The sequence below is a fragment of the Phoca vitulina genome, unplaced genomic scaffold (assembly GCF_004348235.1).
Source record: "Phoca vitulina isolate PV1807 unplaced genomic scaffold, GSC_HSeal_1.0 scaffold41, whole genome shotgun sequence".
NCBI lineage: Eukaryota > Metazoa > Chordata > Mammalia > Carnivora > Phocidae > Phoca > Phoca vitulina.
Genome location: NW_022589744.1, coordinates 3,238,908 through 3,256,721, shown reverse-complemented (window position 1 = coordinate 3,256,721; position 17,814 = coordinate 3,238,908). Strand labels below are relative to the sequence as shown.

The 17,814-nt window shown below is 42.8% G+C and overlaps 1 protein-coding gene and 2 non-coding genes across 5 annotated transcripts; 2 read left to right on the top strand and 1 right to left on the bottom strand.

Moving 5' to 3' along the window:
* Window positions 1-2,755: 2,755 nt before the first annotated feature.
* TRNAR-CCG lies at window positions 2,756-2,828 on the bottom strand. The gene has a single exon. It is a non-coding gene; the product is annotated as a tRNA-Arg (tRNA).
* Window positions 2,829-6,340: 3,512 nt separating this feature from the next.
* LOC116648165 lies at window positions 6,341-6,474 on the top strand. The gene has a single exon (XR_004302451.1). It is a non-coding gene; the product is annotated as a small nucleolar RNA SNORA70 (small nucleolar RNA).
* A 1,231-nt stretch (window positions 6,475-7,705) lies between these two features.
* Window positions 7,706-16,543, top strand: KPNA2 (karyopherin subunit alpha 2). 3 transcript variants are annotated; one of them, XM_032429899.1, is made up of 12 exons: window positions 7,706-7,814; window positions 8,219-8,280; window positions 9,146-9,243; window positions 9,392-9,529; window positions 11,037-11,125; window positions 11,941-12,209; window positions 12,682-12,776; window positions 12,880-13,143; window positions 13,338-13,571; window positions 13,827-14,009; window positions 15,558-15,707; window positions 16,195-16,543. In XM_032429899.1, exons 3-12 carry the CDS (start codon window positions 9,169-9,171, stop codon window positions 16,285-16,287), a joined length of 1,590 nt encoding a protein of 529 aa, XP_032285790.1. In that variant the 5' UTR covers window positions 7,706-7,814; window positions 8,219-8,280; window positions 9,146-9,168; the 3' UTR covers window positions 16,288-16,543. The 3 variants fall into 3 exon arrangements, with proteins under 3 accessions (XP_032285790.1, XP_032285791.1, XP_032285789.1); XM_032429900.1 differs by lacking the exon at window positions 8,219-8,280; XM_032429898.1 differs by lacking the exon at window positions 8,219-8,280 and having other exon boundaries at window positions 7,706-7,818.
* Window positions 16,544-17,814: the final 1,271 nt, after the last annotated feature.

The window sequence follows — 17,814 nt, the reverse complement described above, 5'->3', positions numbered from 1 at the left end:
ACTGGAAAGGTGTTTCTTAAATTTGCCAGTTAAGGGGTGCCTGGGTAGCTCAGTTGGTTGAGCATCCAACTCTTGATTGTGGCTCAGGTCATGATCTTGGGGTCGTGAGATAGAGCCCCGTGTGAGGCTCAGTGCTCAGCGGGGAGTCTGCTTGAGATTCTCTCTCACTCTTCCCCTCCCCCGCTGCGTGTGCACGTGCTCTCTCTCAAATAAATAAATAAAAATAAATCTTAAAAAGAAGTGCCAACTGGGCGCCTGGGTGGCTCAGTTGGTTAAGCGACTGCCTTCGGCTCAGGTCATGATCCTGGAGTCCCTGGATCGAGTCCCGCATCGCGTTCCCTGCTCAGCGGGGAGTCTGCTTCTCCCTCTGACCCTCCCCCCTCTCATGTGCTCTCTCTCTCTCAAATAAATAAATAAAATCTTTAAAAAAAAAAAAAAGAAGTGCCAATTAAGAGGTCACCTTCGAGAAGGAGTTTGCCCATCAGCAGGAAAGTGAGGAGAGGATGGCATGTGGGGTAAACGGAGACTCTGGGCACGTGGAGACCGCCCTTGAAGCCCCCTGGCTGCAGGGAGAAAGGGCACCCAGGACTCAGGTGAGATGCCCAGGGCCAAGGGTGAGCTTTTAAGGAATAGAGAAACTGTAGAGTATTTCTGGGCTCGGTGGAAAGAGCCAATAATGCGGAAAGCTAAAGGCATAGGCGAGAGGGAAATTAATGGGCTTACACCTTTTGAGTGCCTCCTAAGAGCCAGACAAGTTTCCTGAGGAGAGAGGGGACGGGTTCAGAGCCAAGTCAGAGAGAGGGATTGGGCTGTGACTGGAGGAGGGACAACTCTGCATCTGACACAGGAAAGGGGAGAAATGGGGGAGATGACAGTGGTGAGAGAAGAGGAAAATGTGGAATTTGCTCTAAGTGACCTGAATCTTGGGGGTTTCAGTAGGCACTCAATAAACGTGTGCTGATTTTAGCTAAATAAACCACAGTGAGTGAGCCACAAAACATCTACCTTAGAGAAGGAATGAGGCTGAGAAGGAGATTGGAGGAGAGGAATGGGGTGGGAGAGTCAGGGGAACACACTGGAGGTCTAAGTAGGCTGGCCAAAAGTCCAAAGGGCAGAGAACCAGTGAGGGGTTTGTCCTGCCCTATCCTCAGGGACAGGTATTCTGTTAGGAGAGCGATCTTGCCTTTGGGAGCAAGGGGTGCATTGTCACTGTTCAGTGTCCCCAGATGCTGAATTATCCCCTGATCTTCATTTATCCATGTGTTCTGGTTTAAAAATTCAGCACTACAGGGGCTCCTGGGTGGCTCAGTCGGTTAAGCATCTGACTTCGGCTCAGGTCATGATCTTGGGGTCTTGGGATCAGGCCCTGTGGGGGAGTCTTCTTTCCCTCTCCCTCTCCTTCTGTCCCTCCTGCGGCTCATCCTCTCTCTGTGTGGGTCTCTCTCTCAAATGAATAAATCAAATCTTAAAAAAAATTAAAAAATTAAAATTCAGCACTCCATTCCTAATTTTTAAAAGGGGGAGTAAGTATATCAGTTACCCTTCTCCACTGGTTGTTTAGTTTTTAATAAAATTTTAATTTGGGGGGCATCTGGGTGGCACAGTGGGTTAAGCACCCAACTCTTGGTTTCAGCTCAGGTCCTGATCTCAGGGTCATGAAATCGAGCCCCCCGAATCGGGCTCCGTGCTCAGCGTGGAGTCTGCTTGAGATTCTCTCTCCCTCTCCCTCTGCCCCTCCTGCTTGTGCTCGCACGTGCTCTTTCTCTCTCAAATACTTTTTTTTAATTAAAAAATAAAATAAAATTTTAATTTTGGAATAATGTCAGATTTACAGAGAAGTTGCAAAGATAGAACAGAGGGCTCCCATCTACCCTTCAGCCAGTTTCCTCTCTCAGATCGCCATGTACATTTGACATAAGGAAGAAATCAACGTGGGCATGTTACTGGTAATTAAGCTCCAGACTGTTTTTCCCATTAACGTCCTTTTTCTGTTTCAGGTTCAAATCCAGGATAGCATATTGCATTTTGTATTTAGTTGTTTTTAAAGAGTAGGAGTTAACTCAGTGATATTCCTCTTGCACAACTTCAGCAAGAAGAGTTTAAACTTTTCAAGATGGTCTACTGAACTGGTCTAAAAAGCTTAACGTCTGTATTTCTTTTATTACATTAATTTGCAAATCAAACACACACACACACACACACACACACACACCCCTACACATACCCCAAAACCATACATTCCAACTACAGTTTTTTGTTCGCAATGCTTTAGGATAGAAACCATAAAATATGTTTATTATATATGTCCGTTGCAACAGCATGGTTCTTCCCTATAAACTCCCCTTAGTACTGAAAATAAATCTGGAGCCAGCCCTGAGCACGAGCATGGGGAGAAAGTTTTGCAGGTGTGGCTGCCCGCCGTGAAGCTAAGCTTGAAAAGGTAGACAAAAAGAGGGGATGCCATCTGTCTGTGTAGTCGGCAGTTCGTGCTTCCTAAGGATTTTTTTACTTTAAAAAAATACGTCAGTATAAATTAAGCAAGAGTTAAGCGCTCCTGTTTTGTGCCAAATATCCGCCTTCACTTGCAGGGTCTTAATCGCAGTATTTTTAAAACGCGGACATGCATCTCCTAATTTGTAAATACAGTTGTTCTCGAGATCGCTGTTAGAGACGCGAAAGAACCACAATTCAAAATCTACTTCACTGCCGTCAGTGCCCATTACCGCCTTTCTCTCCACCAAAACTAATCTCCGTGCGACCCAGATGGGACTCGAACCCACAATCCCCAGCTCCGGAGGCTGATGCCTTATCCATTAGGCCACTGGGTCACCACAGGATCCGGGTTCTCACACCGTCTCCTTACGCGATGCCATCATCGCGCCCCGCCCCGCGCTCCGCGGCCTCGCGTCGGGCGCCGAGCGATTTAGGAGCCGCCCCCAGCGGCGGCAGCGCGCGCCTGCGCCCCCCTGCGCCCTCCGCCCGGCCCGCCACCCGCGCCCCCGTGCGCCTGCGCGTGGCCCTCCCCGCCCCACTGCTCCGCGACTGCGTGGCCGGCACGCGGGAGGCTCCGGGCGGCTCTCGGCCTGTGGGCTTGGAAGGTTCTCTGTCCTCGCTGCGCCTTACGCGCACTTGGGGGAACTTAGACGAAATTCCCCTGCCTGTCCTTCCTTCGTTCTAATTCTGTTTACCTGAGCCCGGGCGTCTGCGTTTTACAAAGTTCCCTGGGACTGCCTAGTGCCGCCGCCCGCAGAGCCTGAGCCCCTTCCGCTCCCCACACACCCCACAACCTTCCCGTCCCTTACTGCCCCTCCGTCCCTGCCTTTCCCGTAGTCACTCAGCGTGCAGCGTTGTCATAAACTATTATGTGCTGGGGACTGTTGGGGGACTCCAGGGGGAACAGCCTTTCTTTCTCAAATCTGCCCTTCTCCCTCACTCATTTAACGTCCATTTTTCTCCCCTGTCTCTTCTTTACCTCCGGATTAAAGGGGAAACGGATATAACAAGGTCCGTCAATACAAAACAATAGGGATTTTGTTTTTATCCTGTCCTGGGTCTCGGATAAAGATTCAGAGACTTTTTGGTTCCATGCACAATTATGTCTATGCTTGTTGCCTGTGAAGGTGCTGCATTCGTGGTTTTTAAAAATGCACAATTTCGTTTTCTCCTTAGACACCGAACACCTATCCCTTGTAGAATTGTGTAAAGTATGGATAAGCCAAACGATGGAAATTGAAATTGAAAATTCTACCACGTGGAGCTTACCACTGTTAACATTTTGGTGTATATCTTTCAAATCTTAGGTGTCTGTGTGTCGCATGTCACTGTTTTAGTACCTGTAAACCCTGAGTCATTAAGGGAATGCTTTTAATGAAAATTAGGACATTATTAGTAAATAACAATTCACTAATCATTTAGCATTGGTGGTACAGAAATGACAGTGGGTAAAACTGACACCTCAGTGAATCAAGGCAGTGGAACCAAACTAGTAGTGATCATCCTTCATGTTCATACACTGGTGAAGGGGTGGAGATAGCTGGCTTTGCTTTAAAAAAAAAGTCCTTGATGACGCTGTAAGAATTGTCAATTGTATTAAATCTCCACGCTTGAGGACACATCTTTTTAATATTTTGTGTGACAAAATGGGAAGTATACATAAATCACTTCTTTCAAATACAAATACAATAATTGTCTTTTTTTTTCTTCCACTTTTTAAAAAAACATTTCATTTTTAGGTAATATCTATCCCCATGGTGACACTGGAACTCAGGACCCTGAGATCAAGAGTTGCAAGCTCCAGAGACTGAGCCAGCCAGGCGCCCCACAATGGTTGTCTTTTGAAGGAAAGAAATTGTATGATGTTTGAGTTGCAAGCTAAACTAACTGCTTTTTCAGTGGAAAATGGTTTTTACTTGAAAGAACAACTAACAGACAAATTATGATTATTTAGCCTTAGACGCACTTGGATTTGCTTCTCTGAAAGCAGGAGAGTTTCAAGCTCATGCCACCAGCACATGCAGTCCTATGGAAGAGAGAGGATATCTCGCACCCAAAGGCCTCAGTAAACATTTTATTGCATTGTGTTACATCTTCATCACCAAACCAGTCCCTGGGGCCTGGGGATGGAATGTACTGATTGGCCTAGGCCATACAAGGTCCTCTCCTGAATCTCCATCCAAACTATAATAGTTAAGAGTAGAGGGTGTATGGTACCCCCAGGACAACATTGTATCTTTCAAAGGCAACTTTCACTTTGGACATCATATTTCTGTTTCAGGTTGTTTTCAGGTGAGGGTACAGAATAGTGGTTGAGAGCATGGCAGCCTGGGTCTGAATCCTGTCTGCCATTTACTGGCTGTGCGAACCTGGACAAGCTCCTTAACCACTCCTAATTCAGTCTTCTCTTCTGGGAAATGGTACAGGTAATAATAATACTACAACACGGAGTTGTGAAGATTAGATGTATTAATATATGTAAAACACTTAGAACACTTCTGGGCACATAGTACTCCATATTTTCAAGCAGAAGAAAACCCAATATAACTAGCTTAAACAACAAAGGAAGTGTATTGGGTGACATAATTGCAAAGTTACATAATTGCAACCTTCAGAGGTAGGGCAGGCTGTTGATCAGAGCTTTCATGGTTTCTCTACAATTGTCCTATTCAAATTTCTAGGACTCACATCCCCCAGTCCAGAAGAACACAGCCTGCTTTCCTATCTCCAGTCATTAAACAAAAGGCATAGGCTTCCCAGCTGAATGAATTTAGGTCATATGCCTCCCTGAACCATTCACAGTAGCCAAGAGAATCCCTTGCAATGACTGGTTTAGGGGTGAATTCTTTCCACATTTTTGCACTTAGGGGGATTGGATTATACTGACTGAGTAGGTGGGAGTAGAATCAGCTGCCAATGAACCCCTTAGCTGCTACACAGTGAGTGAGGCTGGCAAAAATGTCTACAATAATGGACAAAGTTCAATGTTTGAATTTAATTATAGTAATAAACCAATACAATGTTTCTAAAAATACCCTTTTTAGAACACAGAAAAATTGCAGAAAGAAAACAAACAGATCTTTAAATCTGATGCTCTGATAACCATTTGTGATGCAAGAAAATGCAAACATTTTATTCAGAAAAGTGTAAGATACAGCATAGAAACATATTGGAGCAATTGGCAAAACTTGAATACAGACCATATAATAAATAATAGCATCAAAATTCAGTTGTCTTGGGGTCCCTGGCTGGCTCGGTCAATAGAGCATGCAACTCTTGGTCTCGGGTCATGAGTTTGAGCCCCACAATGGGTGTAGATTACTTTAAAAAAAAAAAAACACAAAAAACCTTAAAAAAAATCCTTAAAGGGGCACCTGGATGGTTCAATCGGTTAAGCGTCTGCCTTCAGCTCAGGTCATGATCCCAGGGTCCTGGGATGGAGCCCTGCATTGGGCTCCCTGCTTCGGAGGGGTCTGCTTCTCCCTCTCCCTCTGTGCTCTCTCAAGTATAAATAAAACCTTGAAAAAATCCTTAAACAAAACAAAAAAGTTCATTTTTCCTGAATTTGATGATTGCGGTGTGGTCATATAAGAGAATGTCATCAGAAGATACACACTGAAGTATTTAGTGGTTAAGGGACAGAATTTCTGAAACTTACTCTCAATTGGTTTGAAAGTGTATATATATATATGTATATATATGGCTTTTACATGTTACTTTTACACACACGCACACACAAATGTTAACATTTGGCAAATCTGGGTAAAGATTTGCAGTTCTTCTGTATTTGGAAGTATTTAAAAATAAGAGAGTGTCTGGAGAAACAGGCATAAGAAAACTTTTGTTTCTGCAGCCAATTAAGCCGACTGTGCTCTTTGTCCATGGGGGCCCAGTGTGCCATGGCTGCAAACAGTAGCCTCCTTGGTAGTGTATGCAGCCTGTTGATTGTATGGGTTGCCCTAAGGGACCTTGGAGACAGCCCTTTCCAGTGGATATTGAGGTCTGACCTCATGCTATCTCCAATCTAGGCTGCAGACAGGTATGCGGGGTGCCTTTGGAAAGCCCCAGGGCACAGTAGCCAGGGTCCACATTGGCCAAGTCATCATGTCCATCCGTACCAAGCTGCAGAACAAGGAGCATGTGATTGAGGCCCTACGCAGGGCCAAGTTCAAGTTCCCTGGCCGCCAGAAGATCCACATCTCCAAGAAGTGGGGCTTTACTAAGTTTAATGCGGATGAATTTGAAGACATGGTGGCTGAAAAGTGGCTTATCCCAGATGGCTGTGGGGTCAAATACATCCCTAATCGAGGCCCTTTGGACAAATGGAGGGCTCTGCACTCATGAGAACCTCGGCACTGCCCCCTTTCTATTCATGCCCACCAATAAAACCTACTTCCTGTCAAAAAAAAAAAAAAAAAGAACCTACCACGCTAGCAACTTTTCAATACCCACCAGAGTATATTTTTTAAAAATGTATGTTTATAATTGAGACAAGCAGTAAAAGATTTTTTTCCTTTACATGAGTTCAGTCAAAATCTGTAGTTGTTATTCTCATAATACTATGTAAATACTTTTATTCACAATAAAACCCAAGGCAAGCAAAAAAAAAAAAAAGAAAAAAAGAAAACTTTTGTTACCAGATTTGTGACTTCTTTGCAGTCTTTTATGACAAAGGTTAAAAAAATAAAACAACTAAAAAATGCGACACAAACCTGCCTTATCCCTTCCTTCCATAATAGCCAGGAACCCCTGCCAAGTTCCTACTGTATCCTATCAAGGAAAAAACTCAAAGCAATATGTTTCTATATTAAGATTTTTTTTTTTTAACCCACCTCCTCTATATCAAGATTTTTAAAGAGAATTATTTTGGAAATCAGCTGTGGTGCTTTGGTTAAAGCAGACGCCCAGGCAAACGACCCGCGAGCGATCTCCCTGGCATAAACCCTCTGCAGAAGCCCTAGGTTCGGGCCAAGGTGGGGCTGAGAACTGGCCCGCTGCATGCCGGGATCTGGAGTCTTTCTTCACCCAACTGCAAAGCGCTCTGGGATTGCCCGGCCGCTCCCATATCTCGCGATGCTATCGTCTCTTCTTCGCCCTATGACCCCTCCCAACTTAACGTGTTTTTTAAATCCACCAATGGGAGCGCAGGGTAGGCTCGAACCAGCCAATCGGAATGCGGGGACACCGGGAAATTTAAATCGCGCCGGCCGGCTGCACGAGCCACACCGTCTTTGGGGTGATCCGTGGTGGACGTTTTGAGGGCAGCTGACCTGCAGCCTGCGCGCCCCGGACCGCCTCCTGTGGAAGCCTGAGCCGGCCGTGTAGGTACGAACTCAGGCCGGAGCCCAGCCCGAGTGATAACGGCAGATGTGCAGGCCGCCCTCCGCTTGCGGGTGGCGGGAGGGGAGGCCGGGCGTACACGCCCGACCTGGCTCTGGCCTCCCTCGTTGACGAGGCCCCGGGGGCGTCGTTCGTTGACGAGGCGGCTGTTTCGCGGTGCGAGTGCTTGGGTTTTAGGGCGCCGAGGCTCTGCGAACCGCGGCTAGACCTCTGGCGCGTCGCGGCGGGGAAAATCAATGAGGCCCGAGGGTGAGAGTCCCGGGAGGTGGCCCAGCGCCTCTCGCCCCTCCTCCGCCCGTTCCCCGCTGCATCTTCCCGGGTGGGGGGCAGAGGAAGGGCCTGGAGATGGGGGTGGCAGTTGGAAGAACTGTCTCTTAACACGTAGGCCCAGGGCTGGCTGAGACACAGCGTCGGAAAAGAACATCACCGAATGAAAGATAACAAATCGTAAGGAGGATTTGTACTTTTGTCCCCTTTCGGCGATCGCTCTTAAAGTCTGAATGAAGCACAGTTGATATCAGCCTAGTTAAGTGCATTCACTCGAAATTTCTGGAAATGAAAATGCGAGATGCTGTGGATGCAGAACTGTGTCTCGAGTTTTCAGTGTTGACACGGAATGTTATGGAAGACTCCATAATGTGATGATGAGCCAGATATTTGTTTTAATTTTCAAGTGTGGAGAATGTACCTATTTTGGCCATTTAAAGACAATAGGGAGAGCCTCCAGGATATGGATTTATTACCCGTAGGACATAGGTTTTAACTGTGAGCTAGTTCCCCTATTTTGCCTTCAGTTAACTATTTAATTGAAATAGTCCAGTTGCACTGTCCAGTATGGTAGTCACCAGGCTGATGTGGCTAGTCCGGTTGGGATATGCTGTAAGCCTAAAGTACACACAAGGGATTTTGGAGAATTAGGGTGAAAAAAGTGTAAAATATCTCAATAACTGAAATATTATAACGTTGAAATGCAAACATATTGGATGTGTTGGGTTAAATAAAAGAGATTAAAATTAATTTCACTCATTTCTTTTTGCTGCTTTGAAAAATGTGGTTGCTAGGATATTTAAATTTATACAACTTGCTTTCTATTTCTGTTTCTGATGGAGCACTGCTCCAGGAAGTCTCAGCCCTTCAGAGGGAAGGGGACGAATACTGTTTGGCCAGTTCACTATTTCATGGTGCTGAAAAAGGAAGTTGCTCCTCTAATATACAAGTGTGGATCCAGTATATACTTGATAATTTTATAAGCTCCTCTTATTGACAAAGCAAAATGATAAAAGGGGAATTTTTTTTTCTCTCCAACTTACAGCTTTCTCCCTTTGTCTCATAACCATGTCCACCAACGAGAATGCTAATTCACCAGCTGCCCGCCTTAACAGATTCAAGAACAAGGGGAAAGACAGTACAGTGAGTACCTTCTGTTGCCTTCCTATGGTATTTTTCAAATGGAAAGGTATTTGGGAAGGGATCAGAACTTTGAGGAAATTTGAAATAAACGTCCTCACTTCGCAACAAAAACTGATATAGTAGGTGAAGTGGTTTATCTTTTTCCAAGGAAATGAGGCGGCGCCGAATAGAAGTTAATGTGGAGCTGAGGAAAGCTAAGAAGGATGACCAGATGCTGAAAAGGAGAAACGTAAGCTCGTTTCCTGATGATGCTACCTCTCCACTACAGGAAAACCGCAACAACCAGGTAAATATATATTTTAGATTATGAATTACGGCAAACCCACAAAATCAATATGGTGATTTTCTTAGAAATTTAAATAGTAAGGGGCTTCCGGGTGGCTCAGTGGCTTAAGCATCAGGTCTTGGTCTCAGGGTTGTGAGATGAGCCTCGCATTGGGCTCCACACTGGGTATGGAGCCTACTTAAAAAAAGAAAGAAATTTAAATAACATTCCTAGCCTAATGGTTTTAACTATCAACTCTGTGAAGATCTTTTTTTCTGCTCCCAGTCAGTAGTTCTGTTGGGTTGTCTCCTTTCCTACCCACTCTCCCTAATCTACTGAAGCTGATTCCAAGGTCTCCTTTAGCTCTGAACTCCCTTCAGGTTTCCCTGCATTTCTAGCCACCAGTTCAGTACCTTGACTAGCCAGTCCAATGTTAACTGAAAGTTAGTGTGTCTAGAACCAGTCACTTTCTGCCTTTTTGGGGTGTTCCTGTTTTTTGGACTTGTCACCAGCTTTGTTCAGATCTTTTTCCTCCTGAAATATTTTCAGTGGTCTTCTAATTTATCTTTCCCTTCATTCTATGCCACATAATACTTACCTAAACAAAGTCTGAAAATACTGCTTTAGTCTCTTCTTTCTCTGCTTAAAAACTTTGGTAGTTTTAAATCCATATTCTTTGAAAAAAAATTTTTGTGTGTGTAAATTAGATCAATCTTAGATTTTCAGTTTCGTTTTTATCTTTCAAAGATACTGGGAATCTTTAGTGCCTCAAATTTTTTTTTTTTCACCGAATAGTACCTATGTGCTATTTCTAGAGTACTATATTCAAATCCTATCTTCTTAGAGCACTCCTTGGTCATCCTAGCAGGAAAAATGTTCCCTTTTCAGGATTCCCATAGCATCCCAGCTGTGCACTAAGATGGAGAGTAAATGCTAACATAACATGAATATTCACCATTTGTTTTTATGGTTATCTATTTTTCACATTTTGCTTAAGTTGTAAGCTCCTACAGAAAAAGGGATGCTGTCTTTTTGAGTTCACTATAGCACTGATTCTCAAACCCTTCTACTGTGATTACAACGTGAAACATTTTTGTAGCACTGTACTGTGGAGATGCAGAGATTATAAGCTTAGATACGAAAATCCCCAGCACGTTGCCTAGATAACTCCATCCCTTTCTCCCTGACAGCATATCTGAATGCAAGTGATTGAGACTAATGCAGGAACAACCTTCAAACTGCTCTAATTTCATTTATTAAATTGTTCATAGTCTCTTCTTTTAGTGACAAAATAATGGGATGATACTGCATAACTGGAGATTCCAGTGAGTCATACACCAAGTTTGAGCACTGTTCTGCATATGAAAGAATGAATATTTAATTAATAGCCAAAATTAAATGTAAGGCTAAACTTTTAGTAACTGATTATAAACCTAAACCTGTCTTCACAGTGGCAAGTAGGGATTTTATTGTTTGTATTTAATGTTAAAAATGATAATTTGTGCAATTAATACCACTGTCCTTGCAGGGCACTGTAAATTGGTCTGTTGATGACATTGTCAAAGGCATAAATAGCAACAATTTGGAAAGCCAGCTCCAGGCTACTCAAGCTGCTAGGTAGGTCTTTTCTGCCAAAGCATGGGTAACCTAAGATATCAGCCCTTTTGGATTTTTTTGGTGGGAAAGAGACAGACAGATGGGATGGGTAAAATAAAAGTTAGGTTTGCCGTAGGCCTATTTTCATTAGAATCTTCCCTTAGGTGACACTGTGATTTTGTATAAATCACAGTTGCCTAAAGTCCTGCCCACCCCAGTGGTAATCGCTGTTAATCTTTTGGTGTGCTTTTTAAGTATATTAACAAAGTTTTTGTCAAGGTGGCATTTCAAGTTGGTGTCAGAGAAAGGAATTATTCAGAAAGTGGGATTTGCACATTCATTTAGAATGGCGCATTTACTCTTACTTCTATCAAATATGAATATTTGTGACATCCATAACCAAGAATTAACAATTTCTATAGTTTGACAGTGTGCTGAAAAACAAATCCAAGTGACAAATGATGAAGGAAAAGATGCTTAACCTCACTAGTAGTTAGGGAAACACAGATTAACAATGGTAGTGTAATTGTGTCAGATTGTCAAAGTTTTAAAGTGACAAGATCTAACGTAGTTTGTGGGGATGCAGAGAGGAGGCTATTTTATATTATTGGTAATATTTCAATTTTGGGGAAAAGGTAATTAAAGACACCACGTGTGGCAGCACCATGCAACCCAGTCTGTTCATCTCCTCTTAAATTCCAGGAGATTTCAGCATTTAGTGCATTACTTTAAAAGGTTATCTCAAGTTGAATTGCATTTTAAATTGATTTTTAAAGTTAATAAACTTCTCTTGTTAATCATCTTCAACTTTTGTTTCTCTTTCTGCTTACCCTTAGGAAACTGCTTTCTAGGGAAAAACAGCCCCCCATAGACAACATAATCCGGGCTGGTTTGATTCCAAAGTTTGTGTCCTTCTTGGGCAGAACTGATTGTAGTCCCATTCAGTTTGAATCTGCTTGGGCTCTCACTAACATTGCTTCTGGGACGTCAGAACAGACCAAGGCTGTGGTAGATGGAGGTGCTATCCCAGCATTCATTTCTCTGTTGGCATCTTCCCATGCCCACATCAGTGAACAAGCTGTATGGGCTCTAGGAAACATTGCAGGTACTTGGATTTAAAATTCTTTTTTTTTTTTTTTTTAAAGATTTTATTTATTTATTTGACAGAAAGATAGAGAGAGAGCACAGATAGGCAGAGTGGCAGGCAGGGGGAGAAGCAGGCTCTCTGCCGAGCAGAGAGCCTCATGTGGGGCTCGATCCCAGGGCCCTGGGATCATGAGCTGAGCTGAAGGCAGACGCTTAACCGACTGAGCCACTCAGGCGCCCCTTAAAATTCTTTTGACCATCTCTAATCATACTGCGGTTGGGAGAAGTGCCTTGTCATAAGTAAGAGTCACCCGTGTGTTAAGATTTAAACTTGCTTTTAGTGCTTATAAAGGGGTATTAATGGCATCTAAGTAAGTTAGGGAATTTCCAAGAGTATTGTCTTTGGGTGTTAGGACGCTGGTGCACTCAGTCACTGAACATTGATGGTGCTAGACAAGTAGATTATGATTAACCTTGCCTTTTTTTTTTAGGTGATGGTTCAGTTTTTCGAGACTTGGTTATTAAGTATGGTGCAGTTGACCCACTACTGGCTCTCCTTGCAGTTCCTGATATGTCATCTTTAGCAGTAAGTTGCTAACATAAGTCCGGTTACTCAGTTCTTGATTCTAATTTTTCCCACCCCCTCAAAATATAGAGGGACTTCTCATTGCATTTTTCTTTCCCCTCAGTGTGGTTACTTACGTAACCTTACTTGGACACTTTCAAACCTTTGTCGCAACAAGAATCCTGCACCCCCATTAGATGCTGTTGAGCAGATTCTTCCTACTTTAGTTCGTCTCCTGCATCATGATGATCCAGAAGTATTGGCAGATACCTGCTGGGCCATTTCCTACCTTACTGATGGTCCAAATGAACGGATTGAAATGGTTGTGAAAACAGGAGTTGTGCCCCAGCTTGTGAAGCTTCTAGGAGCTACTGAATTGCCCATTGTGGTAAGTTGTTAACTTGAGAATATAAACCATAGAAGCATGGTCAATTGATACTAATGTTGACACATTGCCTGTTTTAGGCCATGAGGAGCCTCTGACTTGTCAAAACCTTTAGGGTGTAGAGTTTTTGAGCAGTGTTGGAAAAAATAAGAGATAATCGTTGGCATCAACTTTTTTTTTTTTTTTTCCTTTTTCAGACTCCTGCGCTAAGAGCCATAGGAAATATTGTCACTGGGACAGATGAACAGACTCAGGTTGTAATAGATGCAGGAGCACTTGCTGTTTTTCCCAGCCTCCTAACGAACCCCAAAACTAATATTCAGAAGGAAGCTACGTGGACAATGTCAAACATCACAGCTGGTCGCCAGGACCAGATACAGCAAGTTGTGAATCATGGATTAGTCCCATTCCTCGTTGGTGTTCTCTCTAAGGTAATGAAGTCTTAGTACTTAACCAAAGGATGTTAGTATTTATGGATGGACATTTGGTAGAGCTGTGCTTGATAAGATTCTTAATGTACCAGTGTTGGGTTCTAAGTCCTTTGCTAAATAGTGGCCAGTAACCTCTTTCACTTACAGTTGGATGGAATCAGTTAGTAGTTTAGTCCTTGCTTTTCTATAATGGTACTTTTGGGATCTTATTTTTACAATCGTTCTGAAGTAAACTTGTTTCCTTATGTTTATTAGGCAGACTTTAAGACACAAAAGGAAGCTGTCTGGGCTGTGACCAACTATACAAGTGGTGGGACAGTTGAACAGATTGTATACCTCGTTCATTGTGGCATAATAGAACCACTGATGAACCTCTTAACTGCAAAAGACACCAAAATTATTCTGGTTATTCTGGATGCCATTTCAAACATCTTTCAGGTAAGTCATAAGGTAGCATTTGAATTTGGGCTTGATGGTAATTGATGATATTTAGACTCAGGGTAGGACAGCTAAGGTTACTCAGTAGGGCCACAGAATTAGAAAGGCTGTTTATGTGGGGCACACTCTCAGTAAGACGTGACAAGGGATTATAAGAGATTAAAGGAGATGACAAGTGGGTGACCTGAATTGAAATCAAGTCCATATGTGGACAGGATTCATTCCTATCTATTTTGTCAAAAATCTTTAATTCTCCAATGTCGTACTGAATTTTGGTACAATTAAAATTTGATGACTTAAAGTTATCTAATTTTATTTTTCTTCTGGTTCCCTTCCTAATTAACCCGAGCATGCCAGCATGTGGCACCTTGTCACAGTAGTTGAAGGTAGGTAGGTCCTACCTAATGACTTTAAACTTCTGATATGGAAATTTTACCTAGAACAGTCAAGTCTAGGATAATGATGCTTGGTGTATCCATCACCCAGCATAAATAATTTGTCAACATTTGGCCTATTTTCCTACTCTCCCCTTACCTAAATCCTCCAAATTTAATTATTTTGAAGTATATAAGTTATTTCATCTGTAAATATTTATGTATTCTAAAATTTGAGGACTGTAAAAAAGGCTAACCACAGTTTCATTTTTATACCTAATAAATTCTTGATATCAGCAAATAATCCAATCAGGGAAATTTGTTTTTATATGGCCTAAGGGCCATCTTTGCCCTTATACGATGGTTCTCTACCTTGACTACACTTTGGTGTTACCTGAGGTGCTTTTTTAAAAAGATCTTATTTATTTATTTATTTACTCACTCATTCATTCATTTATGAGACAGAGCATGTGTTAAGGGGGGCAGGGAGGGTGGGAAAGGGAGAGAGAATCTCAGCAGACTGTGTGCAGAGCCCCGTGTGGGGCTCAGTCCCACGACTCCTGAGAATCATGACTTGAGTTGAAACCAAGAGTCAGGTGCTTAACTGACTGAGCCACCCAGGCGCCCCTCAGGTGCTTTCATAAAACAGTAATTTTCTGTTCTCATCATAGACCAATTGAACCTGGATATGGTGTCGTTTTTTAAGTTGCCCAGGTGATTTTGATGCACAGAAATGATTGAGAACTACTGTAAGATCGGGCTGAGTGCTGCAGAAGTAGCTGCTAAGAGCAAATACAAATCTGATCACCTTGAATTTTTAGAAAATGTAAACTGAGCCTGGGTGGCTCAGTCAATTAAGCGTCTGCCTTCAGCTCTGGTTGTGATCCCGGGACTCATGATCCCAGAGTGCCGGGATGGAGCCCCACATTGGGCTCCCTGCTCAGTGGGGAGTCTGCTTCTACCTCTGCCCTTCACCCCACTTGTGCTCTCTCTCTCTCAAATAAATAAAATCTTTAAAAAAAAAAAATGCAAACTGGAGATAAAACCATCTCATAGGGTTGTTGAAGGAACTTTTCGAGTGGTTGTCTGATATACATCAATACCCAAACAAACATTATTTTCATTAAAATAGAACATTCAGTAAATTCCAGTAAACTTGGAATTTTTTTTTTAGGCTGCTGAGAAACTAGGTGAAACTGAGAAACTTAGTATAATGATTGAAGAATGTGGAGGTTTGGACAAAATTGAAGCTCTACAAAACCATGAAAATGAGTCTGTGTACAAAGCTTCATTAAACTTGATTGAGAAGTATTTCTCTGTAGAGGTGAGTAAGATGGTAATGTTAACAAGAATTTGGAAAATATACAAAGTCAAGCCCCTAAGATTTTTTTCCTTATACTTTTTAAATGAGCTCAAAAAATCACCACTCTACTTTCAAATGAGTAGTCTTAGGGACTTAATATCTTGAGAGTAAGTTTGTGTAGGAGTTGATGGAGAAGTGGGCTAACCCTACTAATAGGCCATCTTCCTTCCCATTTCCTACTGAAAAGTGACAGGTGGGGAAGTCAATCTCTCTTGTGGTAGCATCCTTCACCCTTTCAGAATCTTCCTCTCCCAGGCGCTCCTGAATTAGCAAGCTTCAGCAGCTCTCCCTCCCCTATTTCAAATATTGAAATACGGTTCAGCATTAAAGGTGTAATATGCAGATAAAGACCTTAAGAATAAATATAGACTTCTAGACAGACTGCTGCCTGGAAATGTGCTATGTTTGTGGAATTATATTGTTTGGTTCTGTTTTTTAATACTTCCAGGAAGAGGAAGATCAGAATGTTGTGCCAGAAACTACCTCTGAAGGCTATACGTTCCAAGTTCAGGATGGCACTCCCGGGACTTTTAACTTTTAGATTGTACAGCTGAGGCAGAAAGTTGTTTGTTGTGTACTCTGTTTGGTAGAAGTTTGTCTTACTGTTTCTCTACTAAGAACTCTTTTTAAATGTGTTTTGTTATCGTAGCACTTTTTACAAGGAAACTCTACTTGACCGGTTCCAAACTGTACAACCTATATGAAGCTCCTCCTCTCAGTGGGTTTCTTATTTCTATGTGGAATCTCCTCTCTTGCAGTGTCCTGTAAATAAAGATTAAATTCCACTCTTTTCTTTACTTCACCGTACCTATGTATTGCTTTCTAATTTGGAGTTCTTAAGATGGCAGGTGAAGGGTGCCGGACCCAAACCCATGTGAGTAACCAGAGGTGTGGTTCTGGTTGCATACATGGTTTGATGTCAGGTTTTGAGGTCATCAAGGATGCAAGGGTGATAACTTTTTGTCCTGCCCACTTCTGAGTTCTGGCTTTGCTCTAGGCTGCTTCCATTCTTTGTAAATCATGGCTGTTGGTGCTTCCAGATGTCATATCCACTACACACCAGTCAGAATAGAATTTTTCAGAAGTTTGCATAGAAAAATGAACAAAATTTCCCAGAAGCCCTCAGCCAAGGTCTCCTTAAATCTCGCTGGCCAGGGAGACGGGATAAATAATATATATATATATATATATAAAGTTTAATCACAAGTCTCCTAGAGCTACAGGTAGAATTCATTCCTCCCAAACTTCAAGGCTGAACGTGGTTTCAAAGGTGTACGTTGGTTTACCCAGAAGTTCTGTTTTAATTGGTAAGGGGTGGGGTCCAAATATCTTTTTAAAATTTCATCCCCATATGCTCTGTACAGTCCAGGTATAAAGCCACTAATCTAAGGAATAGTTACGCTATTAGCAGTATAGGAAATGGATTTGGGGGAGAGAGAGAGGGAGGGTTAACCAAAGTTCCCCACAAGTCTTAGGACAAATGAAATGCACCTTAAAAGCACTACTATCCGTTTCTCTGTTGATGAGTGGGAAAGTAATGAGCCAAGCCTCCACTGCTGAAGTCGGACGGCTTTGCCTGCTTGTTTTTCCATAGAAGTTCTAGAGCTGAGGTGGTGGAGGTGGGCATTTGGGTTGAAGACTAAAAGTGAGTTGGGCGTGCCTGGGTGGCTCAGTCGTTAAGCGTCTGCCTTTAGCTCGGGTCGTGGTTCCAGGGTCCTGGGATCGAGCCCCGTGTCGGGCTCTCTGCTTGGTGGGAAGCCTCCTTCTCCCTCCCACTCCCCCTGCTTGTGTTGCCTCTCTCACTGTGTCTCTCTCTGTCAAATTTAAAAAAAAAAAATTAAAAGGGAGTTGGGACCACAGAGGGCTACTGTATTCCGTAAAATAAGCTAGTTTTGCAAGTCAGTGGTAGTATAATGCAACAGATTTCTGTTTACTTTGTCTCCGTGGGAATAAACGTAAGGATATTCTTACCCCCTCAGCTCATCAGTCTGCACCTAAGTACATTTTGCCTTTTGCAGATAACAGGCTTTTAAAGTGGCTGCTATGAGATACATATATTTAATGCTTG

Coding starts and splice junctions, on each gene's coding strand:
- KPNA2 (XM_032429900.1), top strand. CDS start 9,169: ATGTCCACCAACGAGAATGCTAATTCACCAGCTGCCCGCCTTAACAGA. Junction 13,144..13,337: donor CTACTGAATTGCCCATTGTG/GTAAGTTGTTAA, acceptor TTCCTTTTTCAG/ACTCCTGCGCTAAGAGCCAT. Junction 14,010..15,557: donor CCATTTCAAACATCTTTCAG/GTAAGTCATAAG, acceptor TTTTTTTTTTAG/GCTGCTGAGAAACTAGGTGA.